The sequence below is a fragment of the Momordica charantia genome, assembly GCF_013281855.1.
Source record: "Momordica charantia cultivar OHB3-1 chromosome 8 unlocalized genomic scaffold, Mcharantia_2.0 BLBB01000008.1, whole genome shotgun sequence".
In the NCBI taxonomy this organism is placed as follows: domain Eukaryota; kingdom Viridiplantae; phylum Streptophyta; class Magnoliopsida; order Cucurbitales; family Cucurbitaceae; genus Momordica; species Momordica charantia.
Window position 1 is genome coordinate 35,139,323 of NW_028275166.1, and position 15,419 is coordinate 35,154,741.

At 35.5% G+C, this 15,419-nt stretch overlaps 3 protein-coding genes across 3 annotated transcripts; all 3 read right to left on the bottom strand.

The window, feature by feature from the left end:
* Positions 1–12: 12 nt before the first annotated feature.
* RPA1A (replication protein A 1A) lies at positions 13–4,653 on the bottom strand. Its single transcript, XM_022299010.2, has 2 exons — positions 4,096–4,653; positions 13–1,853 (listed from the first exon to the last, which is right to left on the bottom strand). The coding sequence occupies exons 1-2, from the start codon at positions 4,353–4,355 to the stop codon at positions 242–244; spliced, it is 1,872 nt and encodes a 623-aa protein (XP_022154702.1). The 5' UTR covers positions 4,356–4,653; the 3' UTR covers positions 13–241.
* A 1,510-nt stretch (positions 4,654–6,163) lies between these two features.
* LOC111021857 (thermospermine synthase ACL5-like) lies at positions 6,164–8,670 on the bottom strand. Its single transcript, XM_088127697.1, has 10 exons — positions 8,385–8,670; positions 8,225–8,291; positions 8,052–8,146; positions 7,856–7,958; positions 7,592–7,680; positions 7,193–7,349; positions 7,034–7,106; positions 6,838–6,896; positions 6,583–6,719; positions 6,164–6,441 (listed from the first exon to the last, which is right to left on the bottom strand). The coding sequence occupies exons 1-10, from the start codon at positions 8,531–8,533 to the stop codon at positions 6,369–6,371; spliced, it is 1,002 nt and encodes a 333-aa protein (XP_087983823.1). The 5' UTR covers positions 8,534–8,670; the 3' UTR covers positions 6,164–6,368.
* A 1,040-nt stretch (positions 8,671–9,710) lies between these two features.
* LOC111021901 (small ribosomal subunit protein uS3y) lies at positions 9,711–12,381 on the bottom strand. Its single transcript, XM_022299020.2, has 6 exons — positions 12,221–12,381; positions 11,966–12,113; positions 11,653–11,824; positions 10,382–10,436; positions 10,161–10,292; positions 9,711–10,066 (listed from the first exon to the last, which is right to left on the bottom strand). The coding sequence occupies exons 1-6, from the start codon at positions 12,248–12,250 to the stop codon at positions 9,890–9,892; spliced, it is 714 nt and encodes a 237-aa protein (XP_022154712.1). The 5' UTR covers positions 12,251–12,381; the 3' UTR covers positions 9,711–9,889.
* Between the last annotated feature and the right edge of the window lie 3,038 nt (positions 12,382–15,419).

A 15,419-nucleotide genomic window follows, 5' to 3' on the forward strand; every position in this document is an offset into this window, starting at 1 on the left:
GACAACAGTATGTAGTCTAACCATTATTTGACCAGAAGGAACAAATTTTGTACACTATCTAATTCAAATGATCGATACTCGAATTCCAAATCTTGAGCACTCAACCTATTGTAATTTACAAGTGCAACCTGAATACATTTTGTTCTAAGAATTTCTAAAAACAAATATTTCTATTCGCCCTCCAAGAGTGAAAAATAATCCTGGAAAGAATGATATCGCCTAGTCAGCCAGAGATAATTTGTTACCGTGAAAAGTCTGGAAGCAAATTCAACATATATTTGCTTTCCAAATAATAGTTTACCCCATCTGCCTTGACTACAGTATTTTTCACCCTCTGTTCATCCCCATACATCTCCTCTTTAATTTTGAGCCTGAACAGAAATTGGTCGAAAATTTTACTCCTGATTATTGCACCAAACTTGACATCATCCTGCTCTTCATACTTCAACACGTACAACTCCTTGGCTGGGACACCCAGAATCTCTTCACCAGATTCCTGGAAGGCTGTCACCCATGTCAATCCAGTATGGTCTTGGATTTGGGCTTGGAGAAGATATCTGTAATCGCAATCCTCAAATTCTTGATTGCACCTGTCACATAGCCACTTTGAGTTTCCTGATCTGTTCACCTTCTTGTTGCACTGTCGATCTCCAATCATTAGTGGACATGCTGTGTAGCAGAAGGAATCTGTTTTGATGAACGATATTGTTGCTTTCACGGTAATCCAATCTGGCTTATCAGATCTCCCAAGACCTTCATCTTTAATCTGGGACACAGTCTTCCGAATCTCATTCTTGGCTGCTCCTGGCATTATTTCTTTAGAAATAGACACAGAAGTAGTGTTCTTCCCGCCACCATCGTACCAATCCCTCAAGATGCGAGACTCGCAAAGATCTGGATCTATGAAAAGCTGAGTGGAAGAAATTGTCCCAATGGACTTCCCGGTGAAATCACTTACCTTCCCAGATTTCACAGCCAAAATTGGAGAGAGCCCCGAGTTAATTATTTCTTGCAGTTTTTGACCTTCTCTGTTGCAAAAATCCCCCCAAAGCGTCAGCTCAACACTCCTGCCAGATGCATCCTTCAAATTCAGAACTCTTCTTTGAGTTTCCATACCATTTTTTCTCAACACAGGAATTGATGGGTTGATAGATGTTACAATACCAATAATATCCAGAATAGAATTGGTTTCAGCATTCTCAATTTCACTGATAGGTCTGAAAGAAAACTGCTGTCTTGGTATGGTATCATCTTCATCTGGGCAAAGTTCCACACTGGAAGATGCCTCCAAGAAAACCTCCCATTCATTCTTTAGGTGATTGAAGTTCTTCTGAGCAGGTTTTAGGCTACCCTTAGAAATCAAGTATACTTTACCAACTTCTATGACCTCGTAGAAGCGATCAACAACCGCGTTGAAGCAGGTCACACGTATCTCTCCTCCATCAGAATCAAGGAGGTCAAAAGAGAAAACTTTTCCATCTCCTCGGGCATTATTGTAGCGACGGAGATCACCCTTTGCAGTAACTCTTGCCTTTATAGCCCATCGTCCCTGATAAGGATTCAATGCAGCTATAGGGATTATACGTGCTGGTGCCTCATTCTTAATGATTGCACCGTGGTTTTTATAGTTTGGAGGTGGCTGATATGGAGGTTGAACTGTAGCTTGGAAGCTCTGCACATTATGAACTGGATTTTTGTCACTCACATGGCCATTACCAACCTTGGCAGATTGCTCTAAATTTCTAGATGGCGTTGCCTTTTGCGCAGAAAAATCTGACTGAGCCGATGATTTTGGATTCCCAATTATCTCACAGTCCAATATAATAGTTTCCAGGCAAATCACAACAATAATCCTGCATATATGGACGGTAGAAAAATCAGTATTGGGCTCTGCTTTTAACAATTGAAGTCAGAAGTACACATTTAACTCTAAGGGTAATTATTTCCTTCTCAACTTTAACATGAATCCTATGGTGAAGAATTTATAGTGTTATCTAGTTTACAAAACTACAGTCTGCATATAATGGGAAGATACTAACATTAAAATGATTACGAGCTGCAAGTAATGGGAAGATACTAACATTAAAATGATTACGAGGAAATATCCCATAAAGCAACAATATCTGTAGGGTGGCTAGGGCCTTTTTTGCCATCATGCGTACATATACAATAGATTTTAACAAAAATAGGTGAGATCCGACACTAAACCACTTGTGTACGTACCTAACAATTCAAATGGATAATTAATCAATCACTAAAATTTAACAAACTGTATCAACCTTAGACAGTAATTCATGCATGCACCTCATATTTCAAACAAGCATATAAACTGACAATCGGACCATTTTCCAATGATGTGTTCATATAAACAGATTGTAACAATAATAAAAGGAGAGAACAGCAATCTAACGGCACTAAACCACTTGTGTACAGACCTAACAATTCAAATGGACAATCAATCAATGTATTAAGACTTAATAAACTGTTTCAACCTTAAATGGTAAATCATGCATGCACCTAACTAATAAAACTCAATTTATTAATCAAAGAAGTAGAAGAAATAAGCCTAACGAGAATTTGAGAGATCCCGTCTTTCCTAAACCTAAACCAATCAAATAATTCCCAAAGATACCTTCCTAACAACACCTGCTGACAAATATGTACCTTCCTACCAAGTACCAACTATTTGGGCGGAGGTTCCACTACTACCTACATGGGCCTCCAACAATAACAAAAAAAATCCTTTCACGCTTACTCCTCTCTATATCCCTCTTATACCCTTTTTATTCTATAGAAATTTATGAAGATGTTCCGAGCTATCAGTAACATTTCAAACAAGCATATAAACTGACAGCATGATGTGTTCATATACACAAATTTTAGAAAGAACAAAAGGAAAGAACAGTAATCTATCAGCACCATAACACTTGTGTACAGACCTAACAATTCAAATAGACAATCAATCAATGATTCAAATTTAATAAACTGTACCAACCTTAGACAGTAATTCATGCAAGCACCTAACATTTCAAACAAGTATATAAACTGACAATAAAACCTTTTCTCCCATGGTGTGTTCATACATGCAACTTTTAGCAAGAATAGAAGGAGAACAAGAATCTATCTACACTAAACCAGTTGTCTACAGATCTAACAATTCAAATGGACAGTAAATTAATGAAAATTTAACAAACTGTATCAATCTTAGACAGTAATTCATGCATGCACCAAACATTTCAAACAAGCATATAAACTGACAATAGGACCTCTTTTTCCCATGATGTGATCATATACACTTTAACATAAAAAAGAGAGAGAGAGAGAGAGAAGAGAACGGTAGTCTCTAGAAACTAATGTGAACGTTAGATAGTATTTCATGCGCATGCACCTGACATTTCAGACAAGCAAATAAACTGACATTACAACCTTTTTTTTCCATTATTTATTTCATATACACACAGATTTTAACAAGAACAGAGGGAGACAACAGCAAAATGTCGACACTAAACCACTAATGTACAGACCTAACAATTCAAATGGACAATCAATCGATGATTAAAATTTAATGAACAGTATCAGCCTTAGATAGTAATTCAATTTCATGCATGAACCTAACATTCAAACAAGCATATAAACTGACACCATTTTCCCTGTTCATATACACAGATTTTAACAAGAAAAAAAGGAGAGAATGATAATCTAGCGGCACTAAACCACCTATGTACAAGCCTAACAATTCAAATGGACAACGAATTGACAATTAAAGTATAATAAATTGTATCAACTTTAGGCAGTAATTCATACATGCACCTAACATTTCAAACAAGCATACAATCTGTTTGTTTAACTTTTTTACAAGAGTCGTTCCAAACCAAAGCAGAAAATCTATTTCTGCGTTTCGCTACGCAACTCTAAATAGTTTAGCTCAAAGCTTCAAATGCGCATCTACTTTACCGAACTCACATCAGGATTCGGAGAAAGCAATTAAGCAAATCACAATTAACAATAACGCCACATACGGCTGTTTTTTTTCCAAACGTAATTATAATAATCTTTAACGAAAAATAATTAATGAAGTAGGAGGAGAGAACTGACTTGCGGCCCTGGACGGGACTGCAAACATAATCGATCAACTGGATAACGGATCCTTTCTTGATTCGTCCAGCCTTAACAATATCATTAAGCTGTGTTGCGAGCATAGCATGCTCAGCAGAAACGGCATCGGAGATAAAAAGGCTATACCTCTCCTGCGTTTTACCGATGAGCTTGATATCTAGGACCTGCACCAGAGGCTTGGAATTAACGTCGCCTGCGACAATTGCAGAGATTGCATTCGGCGTGAGATGCACCGGCATGATACAAATACGACCGCACGGAAGCTCTGGAATGAATCTTGAAAAGAAAGAAAACGATGAAAACCTAGGAAAATAGAAGAGAAGGTAAGATTGAGAAGCAACGCGAATGGAATTGAAGTTCAAGAAAACGATGGGGATAGTGATGAGGCCCTGTGAGCAAAGCAAATGGAAATTGAGCTTTGTTACACACAATTTCGAGATTTTTTTTTTCTCTCTTTAACGCTCAGTTGGGCATCCCCCTGTCATTTCGAGTTTTATTAGCGAGAAAGGATACGAAGCTAATAGATTAAAAATCACCGACTAGTAAAAAAAAAAAAAAAACACATATTCGTAGAGGAGATTTTCTACTCACTAGAGAGAGCTTTGCGAGAGAAATATATTATTGAGAGAATATTTGTGTAAGAGAGAAATTGGAAGAGATCATTTGTTAACTCTAATTTTTGTCTCATGGGAAGGGAGACTCGTATTTTGTCCATCTTATGTGTTTGCTTGCCACTGCAAAGTTTTGTTCCAATATTTTATCTTAACCCAAATGATTTTCTTCAGATGACTCTAATTTTTAATGTGACTAAGATCCTCCGACCTTTTTTTTACAATTCTTGATCTTAATGCAAAAGCTAATGAAAGTTGTTTTGAAGCCATCTTAGAAGTTAAGGGCGTTGCAATGAGACATTTTAAAATATATAGTATGATGGAAACATAACTCGAAGTTTAGTGGTATATAATTGAAACCACTCATATCCATGTTTATCTTTGTTTTGAAAACTTACTGTCCAACTCACCATCCACGTCACATTTCCATTTCTGTAACGTATAAGTTAACATAAGGGTATTTAAAAAAAAAACTAAAGGTTAAAGGTAGACTTGAAACTTTTAAAAGAATAAAGGCATAATTATAGTGAAGCCTACCCTAAAGTTCAAAAGATTTTTATATAATTTGTATAGGGAGTTTTAAGTGTAAATCATTTGGTTCGTTTCGATTAACCTAAAAGAACCTAACCATGTCGGTCCGTTACTAGATTGAATTTTATTAAAAGATTCGTAGAACCAGAAGTAACAAACTGAATAACACCAACTTTTGAATAAGTTGACTTACCTCTAAACTTATCCGCTTGTTGTATAGATTAAAAGTTTTAAATGTCAATATTAAATGAAGATATCCGATATCCGCTTGTTGTATAGATTAAAAGTTTTAAATGTCAATATTAAATGAAGATATCCGATCTCGATTTCATGCGAATGCTTTAGAACTTGATAAATTATTAAAGTTGATAAATATTTTTTAAATATATCATAAAAATATTTAATGTTAATAAATAATTCTTTAGCTCATAATTCTTTTTATATTTTGTCAATCTTTTATAACACAGTAGAAATGTCCATTGTTATAAAATGTCCATTCATTCCTTATAGTCAAATCCCTAAACTTTAACTCATCTCTTTGTTACAATTTTTGTAAAAGAAAATTTAAAAAAAAAGGGCAAAATATGACTTACCAGATTACATGGCTCCTCTTTTAAGTTCTTTTGGGATTCATTTTTAAATTCAACTTTCCTTCAATTTCACACTTAATCTCTTTAAAAATAATAATAATAATAAATGAAAATTATTAAAAATTTATACATGTAACATTGTGCATTATCTAATTTTTTTCTTCAAAGATAATAACCAAATACAAATAAAAAATAGACGACCAAATAGTACTTCCAATCCAGACGTGAAGATTACTCAAAAGGAAAGAAAATAATTTTAAAATTATAAAAAACAATTAATACTTCTAAATATTTATAGATCAAATTTCCACGACATATTCAAACATATATTTCATTTCACGTTTAAGATGGCAGAAAACAAGTATCAAATATTAGATTACCCAAGAGCTTAAAGCAGACGAGATACAGCTACATTTGAACATATAAATATTATATAATTAATGATACATATGGTAACGAGTGCTGAGATTTTTATATATTGATTATTGGTTATGGTTGGTTGAGCAACATTCTGAAGCTCCTAGTTGTAGAGGCCTTGGCCATGTGCGAACCTTGCATCTTCCTCAGTGAACACATGAGTCTCATTCTTCACCCTGCACCCCACAACACACAAATAACCATCCAAAACTCGATGCTCAAGATACAATCTAGCGGGGAAGCTAAGGTGCTCTTTGATAACTATTTCGTTTTGTTTTCAAAAAATCAATGCTCATTCAATCTAGTAGAGAACTTACGTTGTACGAATAGTCTTGTTTATGACCGTTGATGATACGATGAATGCACCATCCAAGTAGCGTAGCTCGCCCTGGACTCTCTCACGTATCCTGTTGTTCAGATCCTCCACATCCAGTTTAAGAGGATGATCACAAGCCTGTACAATAACAAAAAAAAAAAAAAAAAAAAAACCATATATAATAATGTCTCATCTCTCCTCTTTTTCCCTTCAGTTCAGGCAATTACAAGGAATTAAATTCTTTCTAGTTGCTTACCAAAACCCATCCACATGAATCTGCATAGGATGGAACATGAGCTGTGTATGCAATCACATCTGTGCAGATGAAACAAAACATGTTACGCCAACCAATATTTATATTGATACAATTTATATATAGAAGATCGCATCAATAAAATACAGTCGAATTGCATAATAAAACGAATCACGGCTTATACTAACAAAATTCTTACATCTGAAGACATGCTTTACAGTGTTGTATATTGATGAGAAGACCTTGTGGGAGAGCATACCAGCAGGGCCAGCCTACATTTTACAGAGGAGAATAAAGAACAAAACAGAGAGAGGTTGCTATAGCGTTGAGAAGATTTAGGACTGAGAATATAATGTACCTGAGTAACAAATATACCATTATCATTCAGCTTGGGCTTAATCACTCCCTCATAGAAGGATTTAGTGTAAAGATGATTGCATGGTCCTCCTTCGTGTGGATCCGCTAGATCGCCAATGATTACATCGAACTTCTCTGGTTGTCCCTCCAATCCAGCCCTGTTTCATTTATGAGTGGGTTAGGTTAGACGACTGGACATATGGATATTACAGAACTTGTATCCTTTGGGAAATATGCATTGGTTCAAGAAATATAGCTTTGACAAGCTCAATAACACACATTGCACTAATAGCAAATGGCAGATGGAACGGACTATGGCATGTGCCTACTGAAACTCTATCATTAAAAGGAAATCGAAATCATGCTTATGGGATAATAGACCAAAGGGAAAACTACTCACTTTGCATCGTCAAAAATAATGTGAAGTTTCTCGTCCTGAAATGCATCCTGGTTTTCGGTCAGATGGGCATTGCAGAAATTGACAACCTCCTACAAAGTTGTTCCCTCTAAGGTTATCAGTAACAACACAAATGAAAGACAATTGCACCAATTGGTTTGTTCTCCTCCCTTTCTTCCATCAACACTTCTTTACTTATTAATTTTTCGGTCATATTGATACAAATTACAAATAAGTGCATCTTTCTTAAGAGTTTGAGAACCATACCCTATCAATATCACACATAACAACTTTCTCAATATCTTTGTGCTTTAGCGTCTCTCTAGCTGTGGACCCTTCTCCACCTCCCATTATAAATACTGTTTTGGGGCTGAAATCATCCAAAGAGACGAGAGGGAAGATAAGAACAAAATCGGATTTGCTGCAGATTGCAGACCCACGACCAAAAAGGAAGGCAGCATACCTATGATGCAGTAACAGAGCAGGATGCACCAAGGACTCATGGTAAATGAATTCATCTTTTTCAGCACTTTGCAGCTTCCCATCAAGCAATAGAGCCTGAAATGGTGTCAGTAAACTCGTTTGGACTAATCAAGTGTTATTGGTAAGGAAGAAGATGTGTGATATAAACCAAACCTTTCCAAATCGTTTGGTATCTAAGAGAACTACATCTTGAAACTCGCTGGTCGTGGCATGAAGTATCCTAGAGGAAGTGAATGTGAAGATCGGTTGTGCTCAAAATTAGTGTTATCTACCCTACAGTTAAAGGCAAGGCATATAGAGAGAAAGGATGGACCTGTTGACAGCAAAGGACCATTTGAGATCATCCTCGAGTTGCTCCTCGTACCATTGAGAGAGTTGGCGGTCATGTTGGAGAGGGAGAGCAGTGGCGTTGGCGTTGGGGATAAAGAGAACAGAAAGGGCAGAGCAGAGGGATGAAAACATTGTGTGCAGTGAAGCGAAGAATGTGGATATGGATATGCAGAAGAAAACTTCTGAGACAAGTAATGAAGAATCAAGGAAGAACAGGCAGATTATAAGGAAGTTGGAGTTCAAAGCTAGAGATGAGAGATAATAACGTGAATCAACGAAAGTAAACGCATAACGCTCTGCATTGGGATATAGACGAGGCTTTTACGTCTCCCGTTTGGCAGTTTACAAAGTCAGGATTTGTCTTCAACCTTCTTAAACCATATCCAATGCATGCAAAATCCCACGTAATCCAGACAGGTCACAAAACTAAACAACTCTGCATTGCGCCTTACAACAGTCAGCAACTAACTGCTTTATAAAATTGACGGCCTTGCCATGCATTCGTCAATATATCGTCATTAATTATAGGGATAATCTTATTTTTATCCATATAGAGATAAACCAATAAAAAGAAATTACACCTGACCTGAATAAAAATCTCAAAGAAAATAATAACCCAACGAAGTACACAAGTGAATGGCCAACATGGACGGCGCTTCGATGAAGACACCTCTACTTTCTGAAAATAAATCTCCGCCCGATAATCGTCCGTACAGGCCGGTTCGGATCGGTTTTGGTAAAACTGATTGCCGATAGATTTTGGATATCAAAATCGACCCATACAAATCAGTAAAACCAACCAACGTAACAAAATCCATCAAAACCAACATACACACCGACCAAACCAACTCAATTATTTTTTCCACAAGTCAATTACAAAAATATACCTCTTCATGAATCCAAACACACAGATGGGATAGAATTAGGTGCTAGAAATTGAGTATATGATTACACTTACTAGACATTTCAGATATTACATACAATCAAATGCAAGTAATTCAACCTAACAACATCTTCCAAGTTAGGGACAGTACCGCTGACATTTTTAGCTAGAATTGAATCAAACATGAGACCCATGTTCCTTTGCTATTGGGAAATGACGGCTCCGAAAGAAGTTAATAACCGTACAATGGCTGCCACATTTTGAATGCTACTTTTCAATTTAAACAACATCAAGGAGATCTTGATATGTCATGTCCGCCAACCAGAGTAGATGAAAATATGCAACTAGACTTTGAAGGTTCAGTTCCACGGAGTACAAAGTAAATAGTAGGAAGAAAAAACATGATTGTAAAGGGCTCCGGCATCATAAAAAATGTTCCTCATAAGCATTTTGTTTAATTATCAAAAAGAAGGCTCAGCAGTCAGAAGCTAAAACCAGCATTGGGAGGAAGAACAATGGGACATCAATGGAATCTTGAGAAAGAGAAAATACAAAATTGAAGATTACGGTTGATTCCAAACATTAATATCTAAAACAGAAGGCCTTCAAGCAACTACTACTGGAATCTCAATATCAGTGGACAAAATTGCTGGTCTATGGACGATTTCTTCTTCCTCCTTGGGAGAGTGGATGGTAACAACATCAGGGAGAGGAGTGGTAGGGCCTTGCTTGCCCTTAGGATCCCAGTCGAGCATTATCTTAACTTTGATACCCAGAACACCCTGAGCCAAAAAGGAAAACAACAATAACATCAGCATACAACAACAGAACACATCGAGTAAGAACCTGTTTCTTGTAGGACCATTGTAAGCAAACCTGTCTGAGAAGAACATGTCTAACAGCAGAGTCAATATAATCTCTGACTGGTTGACCTGAAGATATCATGTATCCATCCTTGAACTTCATAGACTTGGCACGCTGTGCCCTGAGCTTTCCGCTAACAATCACCTGTTTGGACGTTGAGAATTACCATGTATAAATATCCAACAATAATTTTTCATACAGTGAAATTAATGATGATTGAGCTAAAAGCTAACCTCACAACCCTTTGCTCCACTTTCCATGACAAATCTCAGAACACCATAGCATGCCCTGATGAACAAAGTATATATACAAGCATGTGAAAATTAACTGAAAGTAGTACATATTCTTTCTAATACTCCTATTGCTCATAATAGGCAAGTCAAAAGGATCAAATAAAATGGCATCATAGACTCTTAAACCAATGAACTTACATACTTCAAAACTAATAATAAAAGGAGCCTACCTGTTAGATAACAATAAAAGACACCACAGATACTGAAAAGCACAACAACCATACATTTTTATGTATAAGATTATGTATGTTTGTCAACTTAAACATAGCTCAATTAGTTAAGATATAAACATTCTCCCTTAATGTTGAAGATTCGAATTCCCACCTACACTTGTAATGTTATATTCTCCCATAATGTTCTAAAGGCTTTGGAGTCTTCAAGCCTCCATGAGACACTAAGGCTCAAAGTCTTTCCCTTAAGTAATGGTTAGAATAATAGTGTTAATTTGCATGGTCTTCGAAATGTACAAGTTCCTTTGTAATACTAATACATCACAAGTTGCAGTAGTTAAGCCTATTCCTACACTTAACACATAGATTTAAAAACATGCAAACAAAATTTAAAAACAAGTCAATTGATTAATTATGGTAAAGATGCTAAGAATGGCCTTGTAGAATCCTTTTTAAGAAAGTGCAACTGATGATAAGTGTGTATTTTTTACCCTTCCATACAATCATTATGCTTTATATACTAGTTGATTGTACGTTTTTATGGTTTGAATAGTTATTTCTTAATAAATATAAAGGCCTAACGCTTTAGACTATTAAAGCATTGCGACAGAGAAATCAAAAGTAGCAGAACAAGGAGGCTAAAGATACCACCAGGTACCCGCATGTCTCCTCCATTATTACAGTGTGGAAACATAATGATTCCACAATGATTATCAAATGGAAGAGCTCAATTAATATTGTCACCTTCCGACACAAAGTTGGTACCAAAACACCAATCTGCTTTGTAGATGACATAAAAACGAAACCAGATATTAAAAAACAACTCGTATGGAACTACAACAGAACGGAGTCATTTCCCTTCAATGAGATGTGGAATCAAATACCACAAACTAACACTATGTATCAGAGCTATACGCAGTATGATAATGAATATGTGATCTGTATTCCTTCACAATCATAAATCGTAGTTCAATTTGCAAGTCAGAATCAATAAAATAATAACATAATAATACGGGGAATGAAAAGAGAAAAACAAAGTACCTCCGAACAGCAAGGCCACCAAGTAGCTTATAGCGAAGAGATTCGGCTTGGGCAATGGCGCAAAGCCCTCTGTTGTTAACTTTCTCGGCATAAAGCTCAACACTGTTCTCCGGAAACTTGAACCGCTTCTGCACAACCGAGGTCAGTTCCCTAATTCTCCTGCCCTTTTCTCCTATATTACCAAATAAAATTTTCTAAGAAAATTGCCAAATAATATCGATAACTGTTAACCTAAGACGTTCAATCTATTGGAGCATGGAGCACAAAGTAAAGCTGTTTAATCAATTGAATTTCGAAATCGATGAAAACTGACCGAGAACGTTTTGGGTGCGGGTGGCTCGGATGATGATCTCGGTGCGCATAGGAGTTACTCTAACCTCAACTCCGGAGTATCCATCCTCAGCCAACTCTCTGGTCAGAACCTCGTTTAACTCGGCAAAAAATACTCCATCGGCTACGAACTGCAACAAAATCGAACAGAAAATATAACCAATACAAAACAGAACAGATCAACCGTTGTAGAGATGGTCAGGAAAACAGTACAGATTAAGGAATTTCGTGGACTGACCTTTCTCTTCTTACTCATCTGAGTCGACATTTTCAAAGAGCGATTGGAGAGAGATCAATGAAGCCGTGCGTAAAATATCTGAGTTATGAGAAAGGAAGGCTCTGTGCTGCGCGCGTTCCAGTGGAAGAGAAGCCGCTGGTAGATTGAAATTTATACGGGTGCATGCATTGTGACCCTAGATTTGGATCTAGGGTTTCAAAAATGAACGGACGAGATTTGTTCGTAGATTTAAGCAGAACCTTGGTGTTATATTCACGGCCCAAAGAGCCCAACTATTGGGTCGAATAGTCTATTGGTCCATGAGAATCCACGTGTAGCCCAAATATACCCAATCCATTGCCCTTAATATTTTTATTTTGTTATTTTAAATTCAACCTTGTATTGAAGTATTTTTATGAATTAACAAAATAATAATAATACTAATAATAATCTTCCATCGATAAACTTTTAAAAATATTAAAACTTTCTATATTTCACACAGGATTCCACAGAGTGCGGGTCGGACGGGTCTTTCCCTATTATTCTGTTCCCGCCACGAGAAAGACGTTGTAGTTAATTTTTTGAAACATTAAGAACTTTCAAATTTAAAATATAAAGTAAAATTTAGTAACAATATAAAATGTAAACTAATAATACAATTTAATAAATAACAAATATAAGATCACTTTTATGTTAAAAGCGTTTAAAATGACAGTTATGGAAAATCCAATGTTCACATTTTATAATAAATAATTCATAGCATTTGAGGCCTAAAGGCGAGGAAATTTTTTATTGCTTAATTAAATATTTGAGATAAATGTACAAATAAAAAATTACAAAAACAAAATAATGAATGGTCAAATATTTAATGGTAGCAAGGTAACTTTCCTTTAACTTTAAATAGCTAAGTTTTTTTTAGTCCAAATGAGAATTGGAGGAGATTGAGATGACAAAATTTTAAACAGCTGCATGCAAATGATAGGAGATTGAGATGACAGATTTAGATCTACAGTTTCGAAAATGAACGGACGAAATTTGTTGATAGATTTCTTTTTTCCTTTTTTTTTAAATAGGAATTTGTTCATAGATTTCGGCATTGCACCCTTGGTGTGATATTGACGGCCCAAGAAGCCCAACTACTGAGTCCAATAGTCCATTGGTCCATTAACGAGAAACCGCCTTGTTAATGCACACGAAAATCCAAAATTGACCCAAATCTATCTAATCCCTTGCACTGAATAGTTAATATTTTTATTTTGTTATTTTAAATTGATATATATATGTAGTGACCTTTTTAATAATTCTTCGATTGGACCCTTCTAATTTAATTAAAAAACCACACCGATGGTATGGCAATAGAAGAATGGCAGATCGATAAGATTAGAGACCTAATCGTTTAAATTAATTTAAATTCAAAACAAAATAATTAAAATAGTCTGTTTATGCAAGGATATGCACAACAGTGTATTTCAGATTGCAGCTCGAACTCGGCCTCCGGACCGATCTGAATACTTGGGCGGACCTGCACAAAAAGGTGAGCACTCCGACGATCAAGTCAGTATAGGTCGGATTCCCAGTTTAGTTCGAGGTTAGAAAAATCATCATACCTGATCGTGGAGTGAGGTCCTCTACTTATGGGTGGTAGTCCTGCTAATCTCGCGACGGTTACACCCGGGTAATCTCGGGACCGTCGGTTACACCCGATAATCACGCCGCTGACAGTAGCTCACATCGGCCCCTACCGAGCTTCCCGGTAGGTCGGACATCGGCCAGGTTCACCTCGGCCCTCATACTTAGCATCTGTCAACGCTAGTGGTGGTGATCTCGACGGTCCGAGCTGGACATGACTCATGAGTTATCTTGGAGCACCAATAGGGGTCCTCCACGTGTGCAGGTATTGTCTTCCCCAAACATAGTCTAATTAAAATCTCTTGAATATATGACAAAAAATTTGATTCAAATCAAGTTTGTTACGAAAAACAATAAAATCACCTTATTTTTTAAAACTCCTAAACAAGTACATCCCACCTCTTTTTTTTATCGGATATACATACTTTAATTAGTTGAGCTAAATTAAAATTAGCATTGAGAGATAGAGGGTTAAAATAACGACGATAATTATATATCATAAGAGTAGCTAGAAAAAATAGCTAAAAATAACTGGCCTTTTCTTTTCATATTCTACACCTACCACAGTAGCAGTTGTTTATATGTTGACTATAGTAAATGTCATTTATTATGTTTCAATAATTATTTAACTTTTCTTTAAATTATATATTTCATATTAAGCTGTATTTTACTTTATTTGCGAAGGATCTCATATTAAGTTTATTCATTTTACTATATTTGATAAACACGGTATAAAATTAGAAATGTTCAAAATCTTTTGAGTTTGTAAAGTAAAAAGGTTTAAACAACTAATTTTAATTTTTTTAACATAGTTACTTTTAAATATACTCGTTTAATAACTATTTTAACATAGCAAAATAAACTCAACAATCTTTACACTACTAATTTTATTCAAATTTTGTTTTAACAGAATTTTAAAAGAAAAAACCGCTTCGTTGCGTGGAAATGAGGTTATAAAGAAATTAGCTGGTGTTTTATTTAAAAAAAAAATCTCAAGCAATTTATTTTTTAGTCCAACAATTAATGGATAGAAATTGAACCATGGATGGTATTAAGGTTCAAACAAATTAGTTAGGTAATAATACACGTATCTTAATCTTAACTATTCTAAAAGGCTACAATTTTAATCTATTTATTTATTTATTGAGTTCTCTACCAATATGATACTAAGCAACAAAATTATTAAAATAATATATATAACTCATGAGTGAGAATAATTATTTGAGCCCAAAACAAATTATTTAGCTTTTTATTTTATTTTGAAGAAGTACATTGTAGGTAAAGTTTAAGTAATATACTAAAAAAAGAGAGAATAGATCTAGAGGAGTTCTTCCTCCTTGTTGCTGAAAGTGCAAGGAAACAGGAGATAAAATAGGATAAAGGAGACCAAAAGATAGATTCCATGTTATTGTGTTTTTTAAGTCCAAACTGATGGTGATATGATGGGATTAATTATTTTAATAACAAAAATTAGCATATTATTTTATTACGGCATTTGGCTTGCTGTCTGTTTTTAATAAGACCCAATTGACCATATAACTAGCTAGCTAATTAATTTAATCGACAAATCCATTAGGTGTTTTTCTTAATG